The 21,629-nt window shown below is 45.4% G+C and overlaps 1 protein-coding gene across 1 annotated transcript in view; it reads right to left on the bottom strand.

The window, feature by feature from the left end:
• The window catches only part of TEX261 (testis expressed 261), a 124,374-nt gene that overhangs the window by 22,564 nt on the left and 80,181 nt on the right, over window positions 1-21,629 (bottom strand). Inside the window, exon 5 of the mRNA XM_069632267.1 lies at window positions 3,717-3,819. Within this exon, the coding sequence (XP_069488368.1) occupies window positions 3,717-3,819 (103 nt within the window). The remainder of the gene's footprint in view (window positions 1-3,716; window positions 3,820-21,629) is intronic.

Below are 21,629 nucleotides of genomic sequence, written 5' to 3'. Positions count from 1 at the left end.
CAAAGCCTTTCTGGGGAGAACATTTTGCAATGATGAATGAATGACCAGTACTTCTATCTACTCAGTCCTTTTGCAGTTTAAGGCACTACAATTAATGGGTTCTATTGAAACCACCACCAAAGATCTTTGCAGGGTTATTTGCTATTTTTAAGCCTCATGTAAATTGCTCTAGTAGGCCATGTTAGGTATCAAGTCTCCCAAGTTATCCAGTATTTCATTGTTTAATTTCCAATTTATTGAGATTAGAAATTGTATTACTGTGTAGTTTGTCAGTGCTCACAACACAAAGCAATATTGCCACAAAAGAAGCACTTCAGTTTTCTTTCATGTCGTACATTTCTCAAAATGGCATCCTATATTCTCACCCACGGTCTGAACACAACCCACACCAAAAAGGAAGAAATAACACATGTTCCTCAAAAGAAATACCAATGGTAAGAACTTTCCAACAGTAGGGTGGAATCAGAGGAAAGACTAATGCCAATGGAATTCTAGCTGGCAATAGTTTCTATCTGTGCAGCTCATTGGATACAAAAATCAGTCAAAACCATTCAATTTACCCATAAAAGTACATCCTAAAATAACAAAACTGCCGCCATTTTACACTGTACTAGCAATTTTCCTGTGTACCGCTGATGTTCAGCAACGTTTGGCATTTTAAAAGAACTCCCTTCATGATGGCTCGAGAAGGTAGAAATGGGACCCTGCTGCTGTCCATGCTTCCCTTCGCCATGATAGGTCACTTGGCCAGTGGCCCGAGCTGCAAGTGCTTTCTCAACAATCTTGAATGACATGGTCCTTGGGAATCACACAGACATTTAAGAAATTAGAAGTCTTTTTTACAAATGGTGATCTGATATGATCAGGCTTACATTTGGTTAACCGTGCAAGGCAGTGCATTATTGGCTAGCCAAATTTAAGTTTGCATGAACAAGGTAGATCCGCTTAGAACTCCAGCCAAATGTGGCTAGGTCAATTTCATGGAATTTCCACCATTATCGAAAATGGACAAAGAACCGAGTCTCCTACCAGAAAATAGTCTAGCAGCATATAGCCCCATCTCTCCTTTATTTGGTTTACGAGAGGAAATACAACCATGTGGCTTTCTTTTTCATTCTATGTATAGGATTACGATTGGCTATTTATAACTTGCTTAATACTCGAAGGTTTCTAAGCGCAGACCCGGGGATCGAACCTGCGTTGCTCAGTGTCGTCTTGCTTACAAGGCGAGCGCACTGCCCCTAATCAAACCCCCTTTACCTCCCTCCCCCCTACCCCCCACAATAAACATCCCGTTTACATATGCCACAGTCAATATACCATTCCTCCTCAGAAAACTATCCAATGTGTCAAAAGCTCTTGAGAGGCAACTGCCTGCAGGTTTGCCTAGACTCATGTGTATTTCTCAGCAGGTGTTCTGATAAAAGCACTAGGTATTCAAGGATTAGGAAGAATCTTCTTTATAAAAACACATGAAGCATTAAGTTTCAGTGGACATTCAGCTCATCAGGAGAGGACTGGTAAAACATGTACTATGAGAGCACTTCATGTGAAAATGGCCAGAGAGCAGGGTTTCACATTAGAAAATGGTGATGGGTTTGGGTGTGGACCACAGGAAAGAGTATGTCATGTTCCATTATGGTGCCCCAGTCGGTTCACATACATTTTTGAAGAAGGGAAAATGCTGCCCCTTTAATCGTACCCATTAGATTTATGAAAAACATTGTGCTCAAATCCAAAGTAGAATATCCTTCTGCAATTGACAGTGCAAAAAACCTGAACCATTTTCCAAGCCGCAAATATAAAAAAAACATTGCAGACTCAAAATGCAAAAATCAAAGAATTTGACAGCAAAAATATGGTGGCTGCCATCAAAATGCTGGTCTTGGTTGTTTCTGGGAGCAAGTGATGTAGCATCAACAAGAACCAGGAACAAAAACACTTTGAGGCATTTAACCACATTTGATTTCATATTCTGTGCATGATCAAGCACTGCATGAAACAGCCATTGATTATAGGCAGTTATATTCTAGTGCTTCACTTTATACAACTAGTGCTGCACCCCACTTCATAGCGATCACACAAGGGCCGAAGAAGATCCTTTTTAAGATCAGTGTTTTAAAATCTACTTGATCTGCAAAAATTCAGATCCAAAATAAGCTAAGAATCCAATGAAAATATGAAATAAAAGCAGAAACTGTTTCAACAAAACAATCATTGAAAATAAGCAAGACATGACGATTGGAAGATTAAGTGGGTTATATCCACTTTCAAAACAGGACATGAATCATCCTATTTTGACAGGATAATTCTCATCAACCTTGTGTGCAAGTTAATCTGTCAGCTTTGGTAAAAACATTACAAGGGCGATGCCCATCCTGGAAGCTAAGCAAAAACAAAGAGGTGATGGCTGGAAGGTTTAGAATTAATCTTAACCACTGGCATTGCTCTGGGCAATCCTCCAGATCATCGTTCTTCGCCTGCCAAGCCATTTCAGAAGGGGAAAGACCATATGCAAATCAGGCTTGGTCCCACCCCAAAAGGGGCAGTCCAACCCGAACTGCTAGGTCATCCTGGAAGCTAGACAAAATCATGAGAAGGACCAGACATTACATGTAAGGGCACTTATAAGTAAAAAAACAGGAGAAACAGACAGATGAACAACTATTACAAGACAGGTGTAATTGCTGAGTGAGCACAGTAGCGAACACTTCACATACAATAAACTACTCCCCAGAAACACCATTTCAGCAACAATTGATCTAGGCCGATAACCTCAATTTATTTTTAATGGTTTATCATGTTCCCTCTGCATTCATTTACTAAGCTTGCCAGGCGTGTGTTTCTGACTCTAGGAATGGAAAATGCATATTTGTTCCCTAAGATATTCAATGAACTTGGTGAACATTCGTTTGGTAGAGGTTTGGGGTAATATATAAACAAAGCAATTCCAACACTTTAGAGGAAACACACTCTCCCTATGCCAAGGCAATCTCACAGATAACCGTTAAATCTTTGTGTTTGGATAACTCAATGAACATCCATTTATAAGATAATAGTGTGCGCATAGAAGATAAAAGGGAGAAATTAATGACAAAACAAATCAGAGCATTTGATAGTCCAAGAAACTCTGAAAAGCTAGCTGTGATTGGAGAGACATGGCAGCACCATAGCTGGATAAAAAACAAACTAAGTTCTGAAGGTTAATTCTGAAATTATAAATCCTACATGCACAGTTTCCATGTTTTGTCCTCTGAAATGAATAAAGAAACTGGTATTCTTGCCATTTCATTGGTTGGAAGTGATGCGGCTAATGTTTTTATAAATTAGTTGTTACCCATAACAAGAACAGGAGAACTAATGTTGAGTGGTATTTGCGCATGCCCAAGTCTAGTGTCTGGTCACCAGATAGGGAGCGTACATATAGCCGACACCTTTTTTGTGATGGCTAATAAGCCGCACCCCTTCCAACCAGAACATGGAAATCAAAGCTCTAAAGTAAAATATTCACCTGTCTGGCAGGCCTGGGGCCTGTAAATAGGTGTAGCAAATAAGTGAGAGATTTTCTACAACGATGGAGAGGCTTTTTTTTTACCAAAGTAAATGCGTTGCTGGTGCCGTGTTTCTGCCACTGGTGTGTGCTGGGTGCCAACGCTGGTGCTAGGCCAGCAGCAAATCAAACATTTTGATTTCAATCAAACATGGTTTTTACTTACCACCAGGCTGCACTGTGGATGGAAGAACATTTTCACCAGCAGAAAGTGACACAAAAAAGGCGAATGGAATTATCCACAAACAGAAAGTGAAGTACGACAGAACCTGCAAATAAAAAATTGAAAATCAGAAAATGTAGGAACAAACAAAAAAAACAAACAATGCTTGTGTGTATAGTGGTATTTTCTAGAATGCAAACCTAGTCGACAAAGTAGATCAATACAAAATACAAAGGGAAGCCCAGGGGCAACCCACCAACACTGCACGTACAGTGCTGTGTGCTGCCATAGGAAAATACATTAAGCCCAAAAGTTATAGGGAACTATAAATCCAAACAAAAACTAAGGAGACGCATACAAAGTTCACCCATAAAAAGAGTAAAGAAAGGGTGAAAGGAGAAAAAGATAACCACTCACCCAGGAACATGGAAAAATAATCACCAAGTCCAGCAAAAGGGGTTTTTACAGGTGAGGAAGATTTAGCATTGAAATTAAAATCTACGCTAACAAGTAAACCTGTATCCCAGACCATTATTCAATGGAGGATTGTACACTGTTGATTGTTACAAGTTAACACTCAAACCCTTACCGTTCCTTCCAAAGGCTCCCCTACATGTGAAGTACAGGAGCCACACTAGGCTTCATTAAAAAAGTCCCTATCTGCAGTGCACCTCCTTGGAGTTCAGTTAATCCCTTTACAAAACACTATTGCACAGACAAAGGCGAATTCACAAGTGGAGCAAGCCATCTTAAATACTCCATTTAACGCCATCTGTAACTTAGCTCTAAGAGTGTTAACACACTGATTGCAGAAGTCTTTTTCCATGATGCTATTGATGTTATGCACATGTATCAAATAATTACTTATATAGCCGATAGTCATAGTAGGACAACTCGTAAGTAGATGTCTTGCTGTTTCTGGTGCGGATCGATGTTTACATAACCTACAATATCTACCTACCTGCGGAATTGATCTTTCAGCTCCTAGAGTCAGAGTTGGTAGGCGATTAATTTGTAGTAGTAGTATAAATCGCCTACGATGTTCCGATGGGCATAGGTTCAGATATTTCTGTGCCTTTTTATGGGTATATATAACATATGACACAAACTCAACTTTTTAGACATGCCAGATGAGAATAATTCTTCTGCCATTCCCATCATTTTTGCCGTTAATATATATGATATCTTATATATTCAAAATCCTTGTCCAGTTCATTGACTCGAACAGGCTTCTTATTTCAGTTGCCAATTTAGATTTCGTACCATCCCCAAGGGCCTCATTTAATAATTTTAATAGGGCAGTATTTGGACAATGTATATAACTCTTCCCTTTTACCTAAGACAATGGATTTCAAAGACGGGATCCCTAGTTCTAAGCAGAGGATGGACATGGGCACACATTGGGGAGTCGCAACAATTTCCTCCAAAATTTCCCCTCTACAGCCCGTAGCCACTAAAGCTTCATTGTAATCAATGATTCCAAGCCATAGGTTATCATGGGCACTAAACACTGTACAGATGACGCGCACGCCTTAGGAGTAGCCACTCTGGTTTTGCGTGTGCTTATAGATCAAGGCTGTTAATTGTAGAGCTTTCACCTTTTGTTGTTGAATGCATAGCTCGTAACTACCTTTACTTTCAAATTCCACTCCCAGATATTTATAAGAGTGCGTATAAATAATTTCACTGTTTCCACCAGCATGCGCGTACCAGCAACCTTTCCAGCAGTGTATAGTATGAGTTCTGTTTCACTGTGATTTATCACCAATTCATTCACTTTGGTATATTGCCATAATTGTGTGGCAGATCTTACTAAGCCACTGAATGTATGGTCAAAAATCATAGTATCATCCGCGTATGCCATGACTACACACTTTGCAGTACGCACCCGAGGTGGACAATTGTGGGTGCCCGAAATAAATTCTGGGATATCTGAAACAAAGAGGTTGTAAAGAAGGGGAGCAATTGTGCATCCCTGTTTTACACCTCTATTTTGTTTAATCAAACCGGTTTTTGTCCCTCTATAGTCTAATTTCAACTGGACAGAGGTGTTGGTATGGAGACGTTTCAGATAATATATCAGTAATACTGTTTGTACTTTTTCTTTATTCAGCCACATGTGAACATCTTGCTGAATAGAGCAAAAATTAACATCGACACATGCAGTGTTAGGGAGAATTCTCAAAAATGTGTTATTCACTCTACCTTAGAGACCCCCAGCAACTTTGCTGGATTTTGAGGACTTGATTTTTTTTAACCTGGAGAGGGCGAGACCCTTTCTCCCGCTCATGTATTTTAATGTGATTTACACTCTTACATTTTGGTTATGGAGTCGAACCAACTCCATAGGCATCATCTTTTACAATTGCCTCACAAAGCACCTTCAGTGCAGTGACCCCGGGAAGTCGGTCAGATTTCCCAGGGTTTAAATACCTTCTCTGGGATCAACTACTGTTTCCCAGAGCAGTGGAGTGAAATTGACTTCACTTAGTCCTGTAAAATCTTAGACCCAGCACACCCTATCTTACAATAGAGTGCTGGAGGGGTTATTTAGTAATCCCCTATGTGTAGTTACTCATGTAGCATTCCTATGTTACCCTTTCCTCTCAGAATAGCTGATGGCAGTGGTTTTGCAATGAACTACCATGATTTACCCCGAACTGTTCGCAGCTCCAGTAACTGTAAATTGCAGGAGCCATGTTTATCAAAATGGCACTGACCCTCCTTTGTTAAAATGGTCGCCATTTCTTTGTGGAAGGGTCCTTCGAGTTTCTCTGCGCGCCAAACCAGGTTTGGTCTCTTTGTTCATTCACATATGGCAGGCTTCAGGAGTGAAACCCGCCTCTGGCTCCAGAGTGACTGGGGTAGGCAGGAAGTGAGGGAGGTGCCCAAAACTCCCTGTGCTTACTCTCCTTGGAGATCCAAATGCACTCTGACGATTGGCGGGTTTACTGTCCGGCAAGGACAGCCACCCTGCTGGGCGAGTGGCAGCTAGGCTGGAATTAATTGCGAGGGAACTGAATAAAAGGCGAGTCTCTTGGCTTGGAAGGCAGAGTCGACCACTGGACGAAGGAACTGATGAAGAGCTTGAAGAGGACAGCTACTGCAACTCCTGGACTGTTGGTTTGCCCAGTGAAGCCCTGCTGCAGGTCCGATCGCCAAGTTCGCATCAACAGAGAATCCCTGCAAAGATGACTTCTACCTTTGAGTAGGTAGGACCAATCAATTCCCAAGTAAGCCACCTGGACACCCATCGCAGAGCTGGTTGCATTTCCTCAGAGTGCTGCAGGAAACCGTAGAGCCAGGTAGAGAGATACCAGATTGTGTGTGTTGCTTGTAAGCTGGCCAAGCGCTCCAGGAAGATCCCCCAGACTCCCATGAAGCAGAACTGACAAAGCCAGACCCTCCTTCAGTTGAGTGCGGGACCTCAGATGTGAGGAAAGTCCACCTTCACAGCCAGGAACCCCGCTTATTGCTATTTGCTGTACCGCAAGGAGCTGAAACACGAAACAGACACTGAAAGTAAAGTTTACCAGTTGCCAGCTTCGACGGTGCCAATACAGCGCAGGTGTCCCCCAACGTCCTCCCTCTTGTCCCCACGACTGAGGCACAGGAACAGTGAGATCTGCAGAGCTGTACAGCACCAGAAGTTTTCAGCTGCATCTTTTTCTCCTCTATTAAGGTACTGTAAAACTAGCCTGAGAGAACTCACCTCTTACTGTGGAAGTGCTTTTAACTTCTGTAACTCACAAGTCTAATCATCTTGTGGCCCTACATTTGGTGGTTCTTTTTATCAAAAGACTCCTAAGAACTTGTGCAAAGACTTTTCCGTTTACTTACCTGAAGTGCTGCATCCTATACAAAGACTTTTGCCCATTGACTTTGGCTCAGCCTATTGAATTGAATGACTCTTCTCTTGCTATCTGAAAGTATTTGCCCTGCTTAAGAATATTTGTAATTTCTTGTGTTCTAATAACCTTTGCCTTTTACAAACTATTGAGAATATTCTGTATGCCAACAGTAAGGTATTAATGTCCCTAGCACCGTTGTTACTGAAGCCACCTGTGGGTGTAGGTTGTGTCTGCCGGCCATCCCAAAAGGCCCTGGTCTAATCCAGAAATTCGGAGTGTACAGTATTGAAGTATATTTGAGTGTTACTATCCTATTGCTCCCTTCTAAAGAAGGCTTTATAACTGACTGATAAATTATTGTTTATGCAAGAAACCTTGAGTGTAAGAGTTTTTTTTAATAGCTGTAGTATGAATCTTTGTGTAACTCCACTACAGCTCACATTTCCCCTCTTGAGATGAGCCTGGCTGCTCAACACGCTACCAAAACTGTGTAGTACAAGTTTATACCAAAGGTTGGGTTGCCTATACCTGTAGTCAGTGTTGTCTGTAGTGTTCCCAGAGGGTACTGCATTCAAACTTTGCCTAACATGCAGCATCATGGCTACACATGTATGGTAGGGATAGTGATGCAGCAACCCAGGTTGACATCCTTTTCACTTTGGGAAAAAGAAACTAGTACTCTGCACCAACCTCTAGATGCCCTATACAAAGCATGCAAGTCTAAAGAAGCAGAGCGACTCACTGGTAAACACATGCACGGTATGAGTTGTATAATATATATCCTCTGCCCCGCCCAGCACTCCCCTTCTCGTACAGCACGCCATTGCTTGTCGACTAGTCATTCAAGGTTCTGGAAAGGTAATGTGATGAGCTAGAAGCCAGGAATGAGACGCGGAGACAGGACCCAAGGAATGAAACACAGAGACAGGACTCATGGTTTTGGTTATACACTTATTAAAAACAATAATGGCTTGTAAAATGCCACACTATCCCCAATCTAGGAGGCATTTCCCTACCTCAACCAAAAACGAAAGGGGTCTGTCCTTTGTCAAGATGACCAAATAAAAAATATGGCCAGTGTCTGAAATCTCATTCTGGGACTCACACTTTAAAAACAAACTCTAGTTTAGTGTCCCTGGATCTCAAGGTGCACAAACGTTCGACTTTAACACATAGATGTTAATCTAATGAAAAAGTTCTAAGTGGTTAATATTCACAGTGCCAGGGAATGCTCCATATCCGTTCAAACAAAGACTAACCAGGTTCTTTAGAACCCCAAGAGGATAGCTTCTTCCTCTTGGCACATTCACATTTCTGTGTAAAATAGCTCCTTTACCCAAGTTTCTCTTCATGTTTCCAATAATTTAGAATGCCAAGGGCATGTGACTTCCTAGGAATTCTCCTTTACTTTCTCCACGCATCACTAGGGCATGGGTCTTCCTTGAGGAACTTCTCCTCCTGTAACTTAGTATACACTCTTGACTTTGCCTGGTATACTCTCTTGCCAGTGTTTGATGACACTTTACAATGTCAAGGGCACAGACCCTCCTTGAGATACTCTTTCTTCTACAACTTATTACACACAATTTGCCTGGTATAATCTCCTGGCGGGGCTTTCTCACAGGGAGTTTTCCTTTTATCCATGAAACTATATTTGCCCACTGTTGGTGCAATGTTCCTCATTTAACAATCTTAGTTTCAGTAATACATCTCTCTTTTATACAATGGGTCTCTGCCCCAATTGGAATTGGAATTCTTTCAAAATTACTTTGTTTTCTCTTTTACGGTGGGGGTTCAACAACCTCTTTGTGGCATACTTAGCAGTATATTAGCTTCTTCATAGATTTCACTTTGCTAACGTTTTGCTTCTATGAAGCACCGTGCACTCTCAGGCAACCCGGTAACAGTTCAGTTTTCCCTGGGTTTACCCAGTGCTGGTAGTGTCCTTCACACTTCTCTACTTTGGTTCCCTTCGGGTGGCTGGCTCGGCGTGCCTCCCGTTAGCCACTTGAGCACTCATACCGCGAGCCGTCTGCACTCCGGTTTCCTCTTCTGCAGTCCGTCAGCCTCCAGTGTGTGTCGGCATCGACACGATTTCCTGCGGGGTCCTCTCCCATTGCGTACTTGTCGGTGTCTGTGCAGGTCAGCATCTGCAGTTCTCTCAGCTGGCTATCAGCTGTGTTTGTTTTAAACTTCTCGGCATGACTGAATAGTTTCCAGAGACTAGACCACTGTGTGGGCTGACCGGTCTTAGTGATCTTCATTGTTCTATCCCTCTTCCTCATATCAGTTGTTATCAAGTTGTTCCTTACGTGATGTAGAGGAAGCTGGTATGGGAACCTTTTGGGAGTGATTACTGCTCCCTGCCTCCTCCTCGTCTCAGTGGTTGATCTACTCTTCTTTGTGCCATGTTGGGGATTTCTTGAAGCAAATCAGATACATGGCTAAGAGAGAATGTTGCAATATGCCATTAAGGCATGAGGAGTGGAGGGTATGTGACTTTCCCCAATGATGAGGTGTCATCCCCCTGAGGGTCGCTTCCCCAGATGGTCCTCCCTCAAATAGCCATCCCCAGGGTCAGGATAAGGTAACCGCTGCCGTGCCCTGGCCACATGGTGATAGGCTATCTCCGGCAGAGAAGTGATGACCACATCAGATTCATCACACTTAGCTATGGTGTGTTTCGCAATCCTTCTGAACTTGTTAAGACTGCACCCAAGGCACCATCAGAGCCATACGTCTCAATGATGAAGGATTTGGGGATATCAGGTTGACACAAGATGGGCTCCTTCAAAGATGACAAGGCTCGGTCGGCTTCATCAGACCAGTAAAAGGACACCACTTTTCTGAGGAGTCTGGTAAGTGGTAACAACAGATATAAAATTTCACCAAGCCCAGAAAGCACTGAATGCATTTAAAGCAAGTGGGCTTGGGCCAATTCAATACAGCAGAGACCTTGCAGGGATCCATTGAACTGTCGCAATGAGAAAGAGCATAATGTAAAGAGTGAATAGATGACTAAGTAAATTGACATCAAGCTTGGCCAAAAGCTGTTCTCTGGAAGCCGGGCTAGAACACTGCAAACAGGACCCCCATGAACGTGTTGGTTGGAGGAGGAAGTCAGAATGTCATCTAGATGGAAGATAAACTGGAAAAGCATGTCAGGGAAGACACCATCCATAAATCTTTGGAAAAAGGCTGGTGTATTCATAAGACCAAAAGACATCACCAAGTTCAACGTTCTAAAGGCCATCTTCTACTCGTCACCTTGATGAATGCAGATCAAACTATACTAAGATCCCGTTTAGAAAAAACATGGGCACCTCACAGATCTTCTAGTATGTTCGCAGTAAGAGGTAGTAAATACATCTTTCAGAGAGTCCAGGGTAGTCCAGACACGGACAAAGATCGGTGCTTTCCTTTTTAGGCACAAGAAAAAATGAAGCCCGGGCCGGAGATTTGGATTTCCCGATTAGGCTGTTCTTGAGATTGACGTACAGATATTCCTTAAGTGCTGGTTTCTCTGGGGCGGAAAGAATGAACATCCTTCTAAAGGGTGCAAAGGCAACGCATCTATTCTGCAGTCTTCTGGGCGATGGGCAGGTAGATTCTTTTCCAAGGAATCGGAAAAGTCATCCTGAAGATCATGGTATCCTGATGGTATTTGTTGAAAGAAAGTGAGCCACAGAAACATGGGTTTCTGGAGAGGTGTTCGTGAAATGCAACACACTTCAGACTTTTCCTGGGTGGAATGCTGAACACAAAACTCAGAACCAAGGAACACGGTACCCGCATACCAATTTATGAAGGGGTAGTGACGTTGGAGCCATGGGATCCCTAGGACTACAGGAAAATGTGCCTCCTTGATAAGGTAAAAACTAAGTATCTCTGTGTGATGTGCAACAGACATATGAAGAAGTTGAGTGTTTTCCACTACTGGGACTGAAGACATAGGTTACCCATCAATGCTTTCCACAGGCCGGACCATCTCCTTGAGTGGTTTAGGTATGCCATGGGCTTGAGCAAAAGAAATGTTCATAAATATTCTTACTGCGCTACAATGGACTAAAGCCAATGCAGGTATGGGTTCTTGAGAAGAAAGAGCAATACTAAACCCCAAAACCACTAAAGAGGGTCTGGTAACTGTAGATAAAAAAGGTATATGAATCTCAGAGCTGCCATCATTCTCCCAGTTCCATGCTCTGTCCGTGCTCAGTGTAGGAACAGGAGGAAGAGTTTCCTAATGTCGAGGTAGCACTATGGGACAGTCTTTAACCAAATGATTGCAAGAAGCGCAAAACATGCAAAGTCCTAGAGCCATTCTTCTGGCTCTTTCTTCCGAGGTCAGTGGTCCACGAACTGTCCAGAGCTGCAAAGGTTCTGCACCGCAAGGAGTGTGGGCGTTAGAACCAGAGGACAATCCAACTTCCCTGGGTAGAAAAGAGAGACTCTGCTACGTGACTTTCTTGAATCTTGAAGTCGATTTGGAGGGCCAATGTGACCAAAGCATTAAAGCCATCGGGTCTAGGGACAAGTGCCAGCTCAGACTCAGTTGTCCAAAAGACGGATTTTAGCAGTGACCAGAAGAGTGGCCAATGATAGGGCATTGCCCAACAAATGATAGATTACAAAACGCACCTTGGCTCTGTCCGATGTATATAACAAGTGCTTGAAAATAAAATGTAGCGAACAATCTAGAAACTGGTGTGATTTATTGTGGGAACCATTATTGTTGTCCAAATGCATGCCCAGTGTTGGGTTCTCTTGTGACAAGGCATCGCAGGCCAGAACCATTTGTTTCAATGCTGCATGCTCTGCTTTCAGGGTCTGGATTTCGGTAGAGAGGTCTTGCACAGGATCCATGGCTATGGGAATTTGCGTCGCAAACTGACAAGTTTGGGACTCACCAGAGTTCTGACGCAGTGAATTGGTGAAGAGCATTGTCTGCGGCAATGTCGATGCCATAAGTTGGAGTCCTGAATAGGGGCGACTTTCTCCAGACACCACACTGCCTGTAATAGGGAACAGAGAATGGGGGAGACCTGGAGCAAGACTCCAGTATTTAGGAAAAACCCTGCAAGCAGGGTAAAAAAATCCAATGCTTCAACCAATGATGCCAGGTGAGCAGCAAATGGATATTTCTCATCTGTGAAAGGTACAGTGATCAAAAAGCATGTGCTACAAACTCATCTCAGAACAGGTTATCATGCCGTGTTCTTTCTGGAGAGGAGCGCCTGCAACCTTTTTTGAAGGATAAGGACACATTCCTGGAATCAGGTTGAACTCCAAGGATGTCTGCGCACAGTAAACGTAGGCAAGGAAACAACACAGTCCAGAAAGAGAAGCAATAGAACAACGGAGACGGGAGACTGGAGAGGGCAGGAAAAAGGAGGGAATCAGTAGTAGCAACGGAAGACCAGGAGAACAAGGGAAAAAGCATACAGAAGGCAAGGAGCACGAAGAGCCGAGCTGTGGATCCAAAAACTTTAGCGTGGAGGCAGGGATTTTCTCCATAGAGCGGCTCATGTAGATGACATGCATTACTTACCGTAAAAGCATTTCTGATGATTGTATCTGCTTAGATTCTCATGCTGTGCATATGGTCCGAAATCCAGTGGTAACCGTGGAGTATTGCATCTCGTCTTTCGGGGACCGAAAGGGGGACGTCGGCATAGGCGTGTCTGAAACACTATCCCCATCGTGACGTGTGTAGTACCCAAAATCCCTCACGCGCCGAGGCCCCTCCGATTGTATTTTTTGTGCCATGAGGGAGCCCAAGGCTATAGTGAGTGAGTACATGAAGAGAGAAAGTAGTAAGAAGTCTATGTTCCTTCCACCCCGAGCGGGGAGGCAGGAAGGGAGGGTGCATGTGAATCTAAGCAGATACAATCATCAGAAATGCTTTTACGGTAAGTAATGCATGTCTTCTGATGCTTGTTAATCTGCTTAGAATCACATGCTCTGCAGACTAACGAGCAGTGCCCGGAGTTGGAGGTGGGTTGTGAGAAAGAACAGTAGAAAAAAAGATGTCTCCTAGCTTTATGCATAGGGTCAAAAGGGGGTCCCATGAGCCTAGTTAAAACCACATTTAGATCCCACCCACTGGCTGGGTGAGTGAGTGATGGGGGGGGATACATTCTTTTAACCCCTTCCATAAAAGCTTTAATCACAGGTATCTTCCACCACGACACCTTCTGCTGTGACGTGGTGTAGGCTGAAAATGCTGCTAGATGAACCTTTAAGGAATAGAAGACTAACCCAGAGTCCAACAGATGGGTTAGATATAACACAATGTGTGAAGGCAAGCAATCGGTGGGATTGACACCTTTGGAACTGCACCAGATGACAAAACGTTTCAATTTGCTGGCATAGCAATAATGTGTGTTAGGCTATCTTGCCTCCCTCAGTATGTCCATGCATCTTTGAGGAAGTTGCAGATGTTCAAACTCTGACCTCAGGAGCCAGGCTGCTAAGTTCAGAGTTTGTGGGCATGGGTGCAGTGTCTTCCCCCTGTCCTGAGACAACATGTTGTACGGGCAGGGCAGCTTGACTGGTGGGGAGAGACATTTCCATCAGGTGCGCAAACCAAGGTTAGCAGGCCCACATGGGAGCCACCAGAATCATGGTGACTGGTTCCTGGTGCATCTTGTGTACTATCTTGTTCAGAAGGGGAGTCGGGGGGGGGGGTTGGGCGGGGGGGAGAGTAGACAAATTACCCCGACCAAGTTATCCAGAGACCGTTCCGCTTGGATTGGTTCTGGGGGTACCTGGAGGCGTAATCTTGGCATTGGGCGTTCTCCTGAGTAGCGAACAGGTCGATCTCTGGAAACCCCCCATTCTGCGAAGACGTTGGATACAATGTCTTCGTGCAGTCGCCATTCGTACTCTTCTGGCAGAGGAAAATCTCTGCTGAGTACGTCTGCCAGAAGCTTGAGTTCCCCTGGAACATGTTGGGATATAAGGAACATCTTGTGTTTGAGAGCCCATATCCAGATGTTTTGGGACAGCTTGGATAGCCCTGGAGAGTGAGTGCCCCCCTATTTGTTCAGGTAATATATTGCTGTTGTGCTGTCGGTTAGGACCAGCACTGTCTTCCCTTGCATTTGCTCCTGAAAGGCTTTCAATGCTTTGAACACTGCTAGTAGCTCTAGTAGGTTTATATGGTTGGACGCTACCTGAGGGGACCACACTCCGTGCGCTGTTTGTTGAAGCAGGTGAGCTTTCCCCCCCCCCCCCCCACCCGGTGAGAGATGCGTCTGTCGTGAGAGTGGCTTCCACTGCAGGGGTGGTGAAGGTTTTCCCCTTTAAGAGGTTCTCCCTCGACCACCACTGCAGGGAGAGAACGAGGGCCGGCGAGACAACTAACAGATCTTCCCATTGTCCGCTGGCCTGACACCTCTGGCTGTTGAGCCACACTTGCATGGAACGCATGCGCAGCCGCGGCGGAGACCAAGTATATGCATGACGCCATCATCCCTAGCAAACGCATAGCTACCGTCACCTTTCAACTGTCTACATACTGAGGAACCTGAGAGAGCATGTTCTGAACCCTCTCGCTGGAGGGGAAGACTAGACAGTCTTCCGTACAGATTGGAGCCCCCAGGAACTGTTTTACTTGGCTGGGAACTAAGCTGGATTTCTTTTTGTTGATAGAAAATCCCAGGCTGAACAGTAGGTGTACTGTTTTTTGGGTGTTCGAAAAACAAACGTCGAACGAGTCCCCCGTGATGAGCCAATCGTTGAGCTAAGGGTAAACTGGAACTGAAAGTCTGCGCAGGTGTGCCGCTGCCACTACCAGGACCTTGGTAAACACCCTTGGTGCCGAGGCTATGCTGAAGGGGAGTATCTTGAACTTGTAGTGTTTGTCCTGAATCACGAACTTTAAGAATTTTCTGTGCGCTGGCAGCATTGAAATATGAAAGTATGCATCTTTCATATCCAATGTTGTCATGAAGTCCCCCTGTTTTTGCAATGGGATCACCTCTTGCAGCGTTACCATGCAAAACTTCTGGGGCTTTATGAACTTGTTCGCTGGGCGCAGGTCTAGAACAGGACGCATGGTGAGATCCTTTTTGGGTACAAGGAAGTACACTGAATAGATACCCTAGTTTACCTGAAGAATCGGGACGGCTTCTATGGCGTCCTTTCCCAGCAGCGCTTCCACCTCTTGGATCAGGATCGGCAGATGTTTCCGGTGACAGGTGTCGATGTTTCGGCGGTCTGAACTGTGGAGGTCGGGCGAATTCCACACAGTAACCGTGGGCGACCGTCTTTAAGACCCACTGGTCTGAAGTTATCCCCTCCCATGCCGGGAGGAAAGATGTTAATCGCCCCCTGACCGGGGAGACATGGGAGGGGACCTGGACTTGGTGGTCATTTCTGACCCGAAGTTGACGCTCCTCTGGAATTGGAGCCTCTGTCTCTATTCTTTCCGCGCTTCTGACCCCTCTGGGGGTAGTAAGCGGGGCTTGCAGCAGTTTGACTTGAGTTGAAGTTGGCCGTGCCGAAATTGTTTTGAGCAGCGCGGGCTTGTCCTCGAAAGGACCGCCGAGAATTACTGCCCCTCTGTGAAGAGGGTTTCTGGGAAATTTGGTGCAGCGACTTAGTCTTGTGCTCCATCTTGGCTGTCTCCAACGCATCGTCTATCGCCTTCCCGAAGAGGTTGGCCTCTTCGATGGGTTTGTTGATAATGGATCCCCGGGTCTCAGGCCTGAAGCCCGACGTGCACAGCCACGCATGCCTCTTTAGGAGAGTACCCTGTGCGAGAGACCTGCCTGCTGTCTCTGCGGTGTCCAGGGTATTCTTTACCACATTCTGATTGGCAAGTTTGCCCTCCGAGACAATGACGAGAAGCTTGGCTCTGGTTGGTTCCGAAACCTCTTGAAGGCTTTCCTGGAGTAGGTTCCATTGGGCGTCAACGTAGCTTGCTAGTAACGTCGCGTTATTGGCAATTCAGACGGTATAGGCCGCCGCCTACGTATCCCATTTGCCTAAGGCATACAACCTTTGGGACTCCTTGTCCGGGGGTGACTCTCCCGTGGCAAGGGGAACCCCCTACTCTCTTGCGAGTGTTGGTCACCACCAGCGAGTCTGGGATTGCGTGTCCTTTGATATAAAGCGGGTCGGTGGGGGAGGGTCGGAAAAGTTTTCGACCCTTGGGTTCACAGTCCTAGTCTGAGCGGGTGTGAGTAAGGAAGGGGCCAGCCGTCTCTTTACAGAGCTCAAGAGAGGGATAGACTGGCTTGTCGGAGGCTTTTCATTAATAATGTCCTGCGCGAAATCTTGTTCAGGCAAGTGTCAGGTTGGCACATTCTTACTTACATTGGGTCAGGTGTTACATTGGGTCAGGTGTTACATACATTGACATGTTCTAGGATCAGGGATTACATACATTGACATTCTTACATTGGTCAGGTGTGGCACATGTAGTATGGAAGGGTTTTGGTGTGTTATGATTGGTTTTATTTTGATGCAGACAATTTAGCCTTAACCTTAATTGCAGCCTTTGGAAAAGGCCCCAAGCCAAGATGGAAGTGCTCAGCCTAAGTTTTGATTGGCTGGTGATTGTTTATAGGAAGGACAGTGAACATTCTCAACTGCCTTTCATCATCGTAGCCCAGCTGGGAGGACGTGTGTAAAGCTGCTCCTGCTTAACTTGATCAGAGGCTTCAAGTTTCAAGCAGTCGAAGGGCTTCTTCGAGTATTAAACTGGGAAAGAGTTCGGAGTTCATTTGGACACAGGACATGAGTGAGAAAATTCCATTTTCAGGGAGAAGGACTTTTCTGAGACTCATTCAAATGATAAGTGCTTTCTGTTACTTCCAAGTGGAAGAAAACTTTATTACAGAACTATTCTAGTCTTACTTAATTTTTTGTAAAAAGGTTAATTTAATTGAAAAGGTTCACGAGCATGTTCATCTAATCCACACAAACTGTAACACGCGTGCATGTTTCCATAAGCTATGTGTCTCTTCAGAGGTAGTGCGTGTTTGAGCCGTTAAATAAAGCAATAGCGTGAGTGCAAGTGTTTTCTTCGGGAGTCAACTGCGCGTGCGCGAGAATTCTGCTATGTGGAACAAAAGCGCAGGTACGTGTTTCCTGCTACGGTGAACAATTGCACGTGTGCGTGTTTTCTGCTACGTGGAACAAAAGCACGTGTATGTGTTTCCTGCTACGTTGAACTTTAGCGCGCGAGCATGTGATTACTACGAGAATTCCCATCCTAAGTTTAAGCTCTTCTTCATTAAGAGACTAATCTTAGCATACAAAGACTTTACCAGATTGGATTTTGTTGGAACTTCCCTTACTTCATCTTAAACTTAATAGGTTGTTAAAGTTAATTGAAAAATAAGAAGTTAGAGGAAAAGATTGCTAAAGCATTCAAGGACCTATCTAAGAAGGCTGAATGAACATTAAGTCTCCTGGCAACTAGTAAGGAAGTCTTATCTACTAAATCACTTCTCAGGGCATTTTAAGGAGAAGTATCAGGTATGGTTTTTTTAAACTATTTAGTAAAGGATATAGTTTATGAGGTCAGTGACTCAATGAGTAAATGTGGTGTTGTATATGCTTATGTCGTTACTACAGGTGAAGAACCAGCTAGTCAATAGCTGCCAGCCTGGTGTTTGTTATTTTATCCACTTTTCCCCCTTTCCCCTAGAAGTGTGGTAAACTGATCTGAACAATTCAGAGCTCCGAGTACTACATTTTGGGTGGATTGTCGGGGGTTCAGCAGCTTCCGCAGATGCAAGATCAGAATCTCAGCCTGACAGCAAGGCTTCAAGCGTGGCAATTTTAAAGAATTCTGCTGCTTTTTTCAACATGTTGTTGAAAGCCATTTGATTATCCACCGGGGAAGCTTGTCGAATCGGGGTGGATGGGGGAGAGTCGAGGCAAACAATAGAGTTGTGATCGTCCTGCTGGGTGTCCTCCCAGTTGTTCGTTGCTCCTTGATCTTCCCCATAGTTGTCCAGAAAAGAGGCCCCCTCTTCTGTATAGATGTCTCTTTACGTGTCCATCTGGACATCTTCTTGATAGTCAACTTGGTGTTGGACATCTTGTGTTTGAGGGTTAGGGTCTACCCGAGCTTTTTTCGGCAGAGGTTGATCAGAAGCCCTGAAAAACTGTTCCAGCCGATCCATACACCCCTCGAATTGCTCCGTGGCCCACTTGCATGACCCAAATGGACCTAGCTGAGTAGGAACCGTGTTCTCCGCCCTAAGGCGTTGAGAGGATCTCCTCAGGGTGCTTGAGAGGGCTACCTGGTTTTCTTCGTAAGAGTCTTCGGGATCGTCTTCCAAATCCGTGGAAAACTTTGACGGATTGGCCCATAACTGTGGGCAGAACCGGTACTAGACCCACCGCTGTAGCAATCCTATTGATGCTCTTACGGATAGTCACCGAATCTTCGGGAGACAACGCCTCCGATGATGTGTCGGCAGTAGAAGTGTCTTCCGCGGCTCCAGAAGGGCCAGCGGATGGCTTCTCAGGTAGAGGCCTACTCGTAGTTCTCGGGCCTGTACGGGCCTTGGAAACCGTCGAAGTTTCTTGTTCTGAAACTTCAGCGCATGTGGTTTGGGGAGTAGCGCCCTTGCTATGTTTGCTATGCCCAGTCGTCATGCGCTCCTGTGGATGCGGCGAAGGCTTCGGACCTGACCGATCCGTGGGCACTGCCGAGATTTCCGGCGGGCCCATTGGTGCTTTCGTCTTCTTCGACGATGTCGTCGTGGACGGCGTTTGGGTTGTGTGCTTGGTGCGGTGCGATTGTACGCCCCAGTCACCGGGTGTGTGCCCTGTAGCAAGACCGGAGTTGAGCCTGGAAGGGTCGGGGACGGGCGTGGCGGCCCTAGAAGTGTCCGCCTCAAGGTCTATAACATCCGCATTGGACGTTTGGTCATCCTCACTTTCGGCTGGTGTCGCGGCAGGGGAAGGAGGCACCACGCGTGACATGCCGTACGCGGCCGACCGCTTTAACCGGCGCTCCCCAAGGGTCTTAGGTTTGAGTTTACACGCCGAACACTGCCTTTCGTCGTGCTCTAGGGGGAAGATAAGCGTTACACAAGGTGTGCTCGTCTTTCCACGGATATCTAACCCTGCACACAGGGCAGAATCTAAATGTAGTCCTTTCCATAGAATAAGGGAAGGGTGACCAGACCAAAAGGGAAAGCAGTGGAAAAAAGGAAAGACATAACAGTATGGCAAACCCCAAGCCCACTCTCCCTACTGTGTAGGTCGGCCGGAAGGCCCGACCACGTGGAAGTCCGAACGCCGAATCTTAGGCGTTGGAACCCACAGCCGTAGACGATTCCCCCATAGTCCAAGTCGATGATGTTCTTGATGGGTGAAGTGACTTAACGGGGATAAACCGGCAATTCGGTAAAATAAACAATGTCTCATGAAGAGCTCCGCTATAGGGCGACCAGTGATCTGGGCGGAAAAAAACAATCTGAGGGGCCTCGGCACATGAGGGATTTTGGGTACTACACACGTCACAATAGGGATGGTGTTTCAGACACGCCTATGGTGACGTCCCCTTTCGGTCCCTGAAAGACAAGATGCAATACTCTGCGGTTACCACTGGATGTCGGACCATATGCACAGCATGTGATTCTAAGCAGAACAACAAGCATCAGAACGTCGATTACATCCAATTTCACAGAGTATGCAGAGTCGGTGGAAAGTGAGATGTCGCCACGTTACATGCCGTCATGATTGAATGGGAACGAAGACAAGCCTAAAGCCTACTGCAGGAGCCATCTTGGAAGGGATAATGCAGGTAACGAAATGTCAAGTTTCAACGGAGCAAAAATCAACTTCAGTATTTTCTTAGTGACCACGCTCTCAACCTACCTACCCACACAGAGGGTAACTCTTTGGATCTCTTATTCATCTCCACCTCTGCCTCATGTAGTAATACTGTCACGCCATCCCTATCTAATCACTCAATTGTTTCAACCACCATTTCCCTCTCCACTTGCTTCACATTACTAAAAGAAAATGTAAACCTTCTGTCATTCCCCCCTTTCTCTCTGACCTACAGTTCTTACTCTCCTCCTTCACACCGGATGCCTCTCACCAACACTGCCTTCTTCAGCTTACAATCCCTACTATACGACTCATTCTCCTCTCACTTCCCACATCTTACTTTCACCCCTAAGTCTTAACATTCTCAACCATGGGTCACCTTATATATACACTCTCTGCAAACAGACATGCGTCAGCTTGTGCACAAATGGAGGCATACCCACTCGCATGAGGTCCTGCAACTCTACCTCTCTGCCCTGAACAATCTCAAGTCCACTCTTGATAGAGCGAAAAGGGAATTCTACCTAACCCGCATTGACTCTCACTCAAACCATCCTCTCCGGCTACAGGGCACCCTACAGTCACTCCTAAGTCTTCGACCATCAATTCTACTCTCTCAGCTAATGACCTAGATGAATACTTCGCTGCAAATATTTCCAAAATTAGAGACTCTCTCCCGACCTCTCCTCTTATATTTATTGAGCGCTGACCTAGCTTCAGGAAGCAATGGAACGATTTACAATCATAGCAGGAAGAACACAGTGATGCAAGTAGGGAATAAAGGAGCAGGGTGCTGACACGGGAGGGTGGGCAATTGTCATCATGGGGGAAGACAGGTGAGAGCAAATCACAGAGTCTCAGGCAGGGTGTCGACCTAAAATGTTAAGGAGGAGCCATTCCTTGAAGAGGAAGGCCATGAGCTCTTTCCCTCTTGGAGCGTAGACAGAAGGCTTGCATTGTGCTGCTTTCCTTACAGCACTGTTGTAATTCAAGTCAGCACATTTCCTTAATTCTGGTAGATCGCAGGCCCCAAGAGATAATGATTTTCTCAGTGAGGTAGCTTGGGGACTTCAGGATGACAGACTTGTAGATGATGCAACAGCATTTGAACATGATACAGGCTTGCATTGGGAGCCAGTGCCGTTCGATGAGGGTTGGGGTAATGTGGTCAAATTTGCATCCTTTCTACTGATGCAGGCTAACCCCTCTTGTGCTCCATCTGATTCCCCTTGCTCCTCAGCTAGTCAAGCCTATTGCCCCT

Source organism: Ambystoma mexicanum, chromosome 6q (genome assembly GCF_040938575.1).
Source record: "Ambystoma mexicanum isolate Mex_15411 chromosome 6q, UKY_AmexF1_1, whole genome shotgun sequence".
Taxonomy (NCBI): domain Eukaryota; kingdom Metazoa; phylum Chordata; class Amphibia; order Caudata; family Ambystomatidae; genus Ambystoma; species Ambystoma mexicanum.
The sequence above is the reverse complement of the archived record's forward strand: the minus strand, read 5'-3'. Positions and strand labels throughout refer to the sequence as shown.